This window comes from Coenobita brevimanus, chromosome 45, assembly GCF_032717465.1.
Source record: "Coenobita brevimanus isolate Jiangsu-jjx chromosome 45, ASM3271746v2, whole genome shotgun sequence".
Taxonomy (NCBI): Eukaryota; Metazoa; Arthropoda; class Malacostraca; order Decapoda; family Coenobitidae; genus Coenobita; species Coenobita brevimanus.
In genome coordinates, this window is record NC_136998.1 from 26,630,627 (window position 1) to 26,638,326 (window position 7,700).

The 7,700-nt window shown below is 43.7% G+C and overlaps 1 protein-coding gene across 1 annotated transcript; it reads right to left on the reverse strand.

Annotated features, from left to right (window-relative positions):
• Nucleotides 1-5,260: 5,260 nt before the first annotated feature.
• Nucleotides 5,261-5,833, reverse strand: LOC145398466 (uncharacterized). Its single transcript, XM_080271343.1, has one exon. The coding sequence runs from the start codon at nucleotides 5,831-5,833 to the stop codon at nucleotides 5,261-5,263; it is 573 nt and encodes a 190-aa protein (XP_080127469.1).
• Nucleotides 5,834-7,700: the final 1,867 nt, after the last annotated feature.

Here is a 7,700-nt window from a genome sequence, read left to right on the forward strand (position 1 = left end):
AGGACAGGAAGAAGCTGCACATCTATTTTATTATTATTATTATTATTATTATTTTTGTTATTATTATTATTATTATTATTAATACCCCCTGGGGGTAGGGGGGTTTAGGGAATACTCCCCCAGTATCCCTGCTTGTCGTACGAGGCGACTACAAGGGTTGGTGGTGGGTTAGTGCCCCACCCCGTAAAAAGAACTAACTGAAAAAGCGAATAAAGCGCCTCGGACCCGGACGGACCATACGTTGACGACTAAGGAACAGACAAAGGACATTCTTAGGGTGGGAACATGGAATGTGAGAGGAGTGAATGATGAAGTGAAAGAGAGAGAGATTGTTCAGGTGCTTGAGGATGCAAAAGTGGATATATGTGGATTGACTGAAACTAAATGGGAAAGGTGAAAGGGTGAGAGAATGGGAATATGGTTTAGGTATATGTGCGGGAGTCAATGAGAATGAGAGGGCAAGAGAGGGAGTATGTCTGATGATAAGCAACAAGTGGACGGAGAATATAAGAGAGTATGGAACAGTGGGTGCAAGGATTGTATGGGTGAGGATGAAAGTAGGTATACAAGCATGGGCGATTGTATGTGTGTATGCCCCGACAGAGGATCGAGTGGCAAGAGTGAAAGGTGAGTTTTGGGTGAGAGTAGAAGCCTGTATTGACAAGTTTGAGAGGAGCAAGAGAGTACCGTTGATTGGAGACATGAATGGCAAAGTTGGGAATGTACGAGTGGATGGAGTGGTTGGTCAGTGGGATGTGCCAGCTGAAGTAGATGGGAATGGTAGTGCTTTGGTGGACATCTGTGCTTGTAAGAGGTTGGCAATAGCCAACACCTACTTTCGTCATAAGATGATCACTGGTATACATGAAGAGTAATGAGGAGGATGGATGGCGAACTTGTTGAACGAAAGGCAATGATAGACTACGTGTGCGTGGATGAACAAATGAGAAGACAAGTGTTGGATGCAGTAGTGTGGAGAGGGTGGGGAAATGGAGTCTCGGACCATCACTTAGTGATGGCCAAGGTAGAGCTGCAAAGAAAGTGGTTGAGGAGACGAAGGGGAAGACAGGAGGAAGCAGCTCCTGTGAGAAGAGTGGAGAAATTGCAAGATAGTGAGAAACTTACAGAGTATAAGAGCATAGTGGAAAAAAGATTGGGAAGGTATGAGCTAGAGCAGATGGAAGGGGTGGAAGACGTAAGATATTCATGTAAGAGATAGGCGCAGCGTGTGAGGCGGTTTGTGGAGGGAGGAGGAGATGCAAGGGTGTGCAAGGGACAGCATGGTGGAATGATGAGGTGAAACGAGCTGTGGAACAAAAGAAGAAGGCATATAGTGAATGGTTAGCGAGTAGAGGTAGGGGAGAAGATGAGAGAGAAGAGAGAGGTATATGTGAGCAGGAGAAGGGATGTTAAGAGACAGGTGAAGGAGAGTAAGAAAAAAGTGGATGAAGAGTTTGGGAGGAATCTGAGTGTGAAATGGAGGGAGAATAAGAAATTGTTTTGGAAGGAGGTAAAGAAAGTAAGGCAGTGTGAAAGGGGAAATAGTAGGGGAGTGAAAGATAGGAATAATAGATTGTTGGTGGAGAAAGAGAGAAATTGAGGAGATGGAAAGAGCACTGTGAGGATTTGTTGAATGTAGAGAGTGAGAGCAGTGCGAGTATAAGTGGTTGGGGAATGGCTGGGAGAAGAAGAGATGAGAGGAGGGAGGAAGAGATCGGTAGGGCGGAAGTAGCGGAAGCGATGAAGAAGATTAAGTTGGGAAAGGTCCCAGGAATTGATGGAGTGTGTGGTGAAATGCTGAGGTATGGGGGTGAGATTGTTGTGGAGTGGATATGGAAGTTGTGTAGATTGGCTTGGGAAGAGGGAAGGGTTCCAGAGGACTGGAAATCAGGTATAATTGTTCCTTTATACAAAGGAAAAGGGGAGAGAGAAGTATGTGGTAACCTTAGGGGTATTTGCCTTCTTAGTGTGACTGGTAAAATATATAGTAGAATACTCACTGATAGGGTTAGGCATATGACAGAGGAGCTAGTTGGAGAAGAACAAGGGAGATTTAGGATGGGAAAAGGGTGTGTAGATCAGATATTTGTTCTAAGATGTTTAGTGGAGAAGTATCTAGAGAAGGGAAAGAAAGTGTATGCTGCCTTCATGGACTTGGAGAAAGCTTATGACAGAATAGATAGGCAAGGTATGTGGAAGATATTAAGAATATATGGAGTGGAGGGGAAATTGTTAAGTGCTGTGAAGAGTATGTACGAGGGAGCTAAGGCTACGGTGCGAGTGGATGGTGCGCTGAGTGAGTTCTTTGATCTCAATGTGGGACTGAAACAGGGTTGTGTGATGTCTCCATGGCTGTTTAATATATACATGGATGGGGTTGTAAAGGAGGTGCAAGGTAGGGCAGTGGATGTGGGGGTGGCTCTAATGAATGAGGGTGAGATTAGGAAGCTTCCGGTGTTGCTGTTTGCTGATGATACAGTATTGTTGAATGAAGATGAATGGGAGTTGCAAGGTTTGGTGAATGAATTTGGGACAGTGTGTAGGAGGAGGAATCTGAAAGTTAATGTAAACAAAAGTAAAGTTATGGCGTTTGAGAGAAATGAAGTCACAGAGTGTGCAGTGAGGTTGGATGGTGAGGATATGGAGAATGTGAGTGCATTCAAGTACTTGGGTAGTGTGATGAGTAAGGATGGAACTTTGGGGGATGAAGTGCGTGAAAGGGTACAGCAGGGAAGGAAGGTTGTGGGTACACTGAAAGCAGTGATGAAAAGTAGGGAGGTGAGTGTGGAAGTTAAGAAGTCACTGCATGATAGTATTGTGATCCCTACCCTGACGTATGGAAGCGAGGCGTGGACCTTGCAAGAGGGGAACAAGTCAAAAGTGAGAGCAATGGAAATGAGTTACTTGAGAGGAGCATGTGGAGTGACGTGGAGGGACAGGTTGACGAATGAAGAAGTGAAGGAACGTTGTGGGGTGGATGTGGATGTGGTTGAGTAGATTAGGAGAAATACACTGAGGTGGTTTGGACATGTGGAGAGAATGGAGAATGAAAGATTGACTAAGAGGGTGTATGTAGATGAGGTGGAGGGAAGGAGATGGAGGGGTAGACCGAGGATGAGGTGGAGGGATGGAGTTGAGAGGTATATGAGGGAGGGGGGGGTGAGTTGGGGGGAGGGTAGTCAAATGGTGGGTGACAGAGCGACTTGGAGGCGTTTTGTCTGCAGCCACCCTTTGCGGGATTAGGGCGTCGGGCTATAGATAGATAGATAGATTATTATTATTATTATCATCATCATCATCATCATCATCATCATCAACATCATCATCACCATTATGATGATGATGATGATGATGATGATTATAATATTATTATTATCCATTCATTCATTCATCCATCATTCAACCCTACGTCACGTAAGAGCCCAGGGTTAGGCAAGTTGGTCCTGACATTTAAGATGAGAGTGACCATCCTTACTCATCCCTGAGTGTCATTACGTGAACAATAAACCCCAACCACCCCTTGGATATAAACCTGCACCAGCTCAATCTGATTGGAGCGCCGTAATTACCCGTTAAACCACAAGGTGCCAAAATTTGGTTATATGGTTACCACCCAGCGTAGTAAATGGTTTCCTGATGTACAGGAAACCATTTGGTTTTTCACTCTGTGTAGAGTCACCCACAGGCAGAAGGAAGAGGAAAGAATGAAGGAAAAAAAGAAGAGGGAGTGTAAAGTCACCCGTAGGCAGAAGGACGAGGAGAGAATGAGAGAAAGACAGGAGAGGATGAAAAGAAAGAAGGATGGAGGAGACGAAAGGGCAGACACCCGTAAACAACACTACATCGAGTGAATGGATGGTGAGCGCCCCCACCTACCATCATTTATTGGGGGGATTTTCCTTACCCAATGTGGAAGATAAACGCCCAGATAAAACATTATTATTATTATTATTATTATTATTATTATTGTTATTATTATTTTTATCATTATTATTATTATTATTATTATTATTATTATTATTATTATTATTTGGAGAAGGCATATGACAGGGTGGATAGACAAGGATTGTGGAAAGTGTTTAGAATATATGGAGTAGATGGGAAGTTGTTGAATGCTGTGAAGTGTATGTACGATGGTGCTAAGGCTGCAGTGCGTGTGGATGGTGAACTAAGTGAATTTTTCTCTTTGAAAGTTGGTTTGAAACAGGGATGTGTTATGTCTCCATGGTTGTTCAATCTGTACATGGATGGGGTAATAAAAGAGGTACAAGGTACGGTAGTGGATGTTGGAGTGGCCCTGGTGAGAGAGGATAGTGTTTGGAAACTCCTTGTACTGTTGTTTGCAGATGATACTGCGTTGTTGAGTGAAGACGAAGGGGAGCTGCAAGGCTTGGTGGATGAGTTTGAGAGAGTGTGTAAGAAACGGAATCTAAAGCTGAATGTAGGGAAGAGTAAAGTGATGGTCTTTGAGAGAGGTGAAGTTGGTGAATGTACAGCGTGGTTGGATGGTGAGGAATTGGAAAATGTGAGTACGATTAAGTACTTGGGTAGTGTGATGAGTATGGATGGAGGTTTGGAGGGTGTAATGCTTGAAAGGGTACAGCAGGGAAGAAAGGTTGCTGGTTCTCTGAAAGCAGTGATAAGAAACAGGGAAGTGAGCATGGAAGTGAAAAAGTTACATGACAGTATTGTGATACCAACTCTAACGTACGGAAGTGAAGCTTGGACATTGCTGGAAGGACACAAGTCAAGAGTGAGAGCAGTGGAAATGAGTTATTTAAGAGGAGCCTGTGGAGTCACGTGGAGAGACAGGCTGACGAATGAGGATATAAAGGAGCGTTGTGATGTTGATGTGGATGTGATAGGAAGCGTTATGAGGAACACACTGAGGTGGTTTGGCCATGTGGAGAGGATGGAGGGTGAGAGACTGACGAAGAGAGTGTGAGTGAGGTGGAGAGGGGAAGAGGGAGGGGGAGGCCGAGGATGAGATGGAGAGATGGGGTGGAGAGGTATATGAGAGAGGGGGGTGTAAGTTGGGAGCAGGGCAGTGAAATGGCGGGGGACAGGGCGACTTGGAGGCGATTTGTTTGTGGCCACCCCAAACGGGATTGAGGCGTCTGGCAATAGATAGATAGATAGATAGATTATTATTATTATTATTATTATTATTATTATTATGTAATTTTTCAAGTCCTGCTATTTTCACTCATGGAGCCGAGTCCAACCTTTGAACTTAGGGCTCCCATGAGGGTGTGATGGTTCACTTGATGGATAACGTCTTTCTCAATATATGAGCAGTTCCTAGGAGGACGATCTTCTGCAACTCTTGTATCTCGATGTTTCCGGGGATTTTGCTGGTATATTTTTCCATCCCTTTCTTTATCAGGCCAAGAGCTCCTATGACCACTGGTACTGTTGTCGTTCTCATGCGCCACATCCTTTCAATTTCTGTCTCCAGGTCTTTGTATTTGAAGAGCTTTTCAATTGTTTTTAGGGAGGTGTTACTTTCGTTGGGGACGGACTTATTGATGAGCACACACGTTCTTTCCTTTCTGTCTTTCACAGCTATGTCGGGCCTGTTGGCTTTAATTTCTTTATCCGTTTGAATTGGCATGTCCCATAATATAGTAGCTTCTTCGTTTTCTATAACACTTGATGGTTCATGTTCGTAGTATTTGTCTTTGACTTTGATGTTATAGTGCTTACAGGTTGCCCAATGGATGTATGCTGCTGCTTTGTTGTGCGTTTGTATGTATTCTGCTTTGGCCAATTCTGAGCAGCCGGAGATTAGATGGTCTATTGTCTTTTGGTGTTTGTTGCATATCCTGCACATCAGATTGGTGCAGTCGTTCTAGATCTTGTTCCAGTAATAATTAGTTTTGATGCATTGGTCTTGAGCTGCGATGATAAACCCTTCCGTTTCCGATTTTAGGCCTGCTGTTTTTATCCATTGGTTTGTTTGGGCTTGGTCCACATCTCTGTCACTGATTCGTTTCAGGTCTCTGCCCGTGTAGAGGGTTTTCTTCTCATTTACTCTTTAATTGTTCTAGTTCTTGGTGTTTGGCTTTCAGTTTTATTCTTCGAGCATAGCTGGTGGCTTCCTCATTTTCCATGATTTGAATCTCTGGTGTCTTGAGCTCTCTTCTGAATTTGACAGCTTTATGGTGTACTGATGTTGTTTTCTTTGCTCGTTCATGGTCTCTTGCAATCATATGAAGACTGTCCTCTTTGGTCTTGAGGTACGTATCAAGACTGATCGTGGTTGTTCTGTATGTTGTCTCAGTTTGAATAAGACCCCTTCCCCCAGATGTTCTTGGGAGGTAAAACCTATCCACATCCGCTTTAGGGTGGTGCATTTTTTCCATTGTCAGCAGTTTTCTTGTTTTTCGGTCAAGTTTCTTTAGTTCTTCCATTTTTCAGTTGATGATGTTGAAGCTGTAGGTGACAACTGGGACTGCAAGGGTGTTCATTGCTTCTATTCTGTTGGTGACATTGAGTTCTGACTTAAGCACCAGTCGTATGCGTCTGTAGTACTCTTTTTGTACTTTGTCTTTCATCTTAGTGTGCTGAATTCCATCTCCTTCTTTCACACCAAGGTATTTGTATGTGCCCTCTTGTTCTAGATCTTGGATGATGGTATCTATAACAAGCCCGATGTTTTCAGCATTTCTTAATTTGCCTATTTTGAAGGTAGCTTTGACACATTTGTCAAGGCCGAATTTCATTCCAGTGTCATCACTAAAGTCTTTAACGATGATGAGTAGGCCTTTCTGTTCTTCGTCGTTTTTGGCATAAGTTTTTAGGTCATCCATGTAGACAAGGTGGTTGATGACTGTGTTGCCTGTCTTGTAACCATAGCCACTGTTGTTCAGAAGAGAGGATAGTGGAGCAAGAGCAATGCAGAAGAGAAGAGGTGAGAGAGAGTGTCCCCCTGAAAGATTCCGCTATTGATATTGATCTGTCTGGATGTTAGAGTTCCCTCGTTGTGGTTGAGTCGGAGGGTTGTGTTCCATTTCGTCATACTTGTTCTGATGAAGGCTGTCATAATCAGTGAGGTGTAGATTTCATGGCATTTTATTATCCAGCTGTAGGGAACAGAGTTGAATGCTTTCTTGTAGTCAACCCAAGCTGTTGTGAGGTTCTTTCTTCTGGTTTTGGTCTCCTTCAATATGACTGTTTATAAGCAGCTGGTCTTTGCATCCATAGCGCCCTTTTCTACAGCCTTTTTGTTCCACTGGGAGTAGGTTGTTATCCACCAGGTGCTTGTAGGTTCTGGCTGTTGATATGGATGTTAAAATCTTATACATTGTAGGGCGACATGTAATTGGCCGGTAGTTTTGGGGGTTGTTGGGTCCTCATTTGGGGGGAAAAGGTGGGTAGTACCAGTTCTTAGCGAGCTAGGGCATTCCTTGGGGTTTTCTCTGCACATGTTTTAGGCATAGGTCAGGTCTTCATGTAGTGCTGGTAGGTCTTTTAGCCAGAAGTTTGCTATGCCATCATTCCCTGGAGCCTGTGACTAGATTTCTGGATTGCTGTTTTTGTCTCTTTTGTGGATATTTCTGGCCACTCATGTGCAGGTGTTTGTTGGTTTTCGTTCTCTATTTTCTTTATCCACTCAGGATTCTCAGTGTGATGTTTTTTCTTCTTCCAGATGTTGGCCCAGAAATTTTCAACAGCTTCTTTCTCGGGTGTTTTGCGGA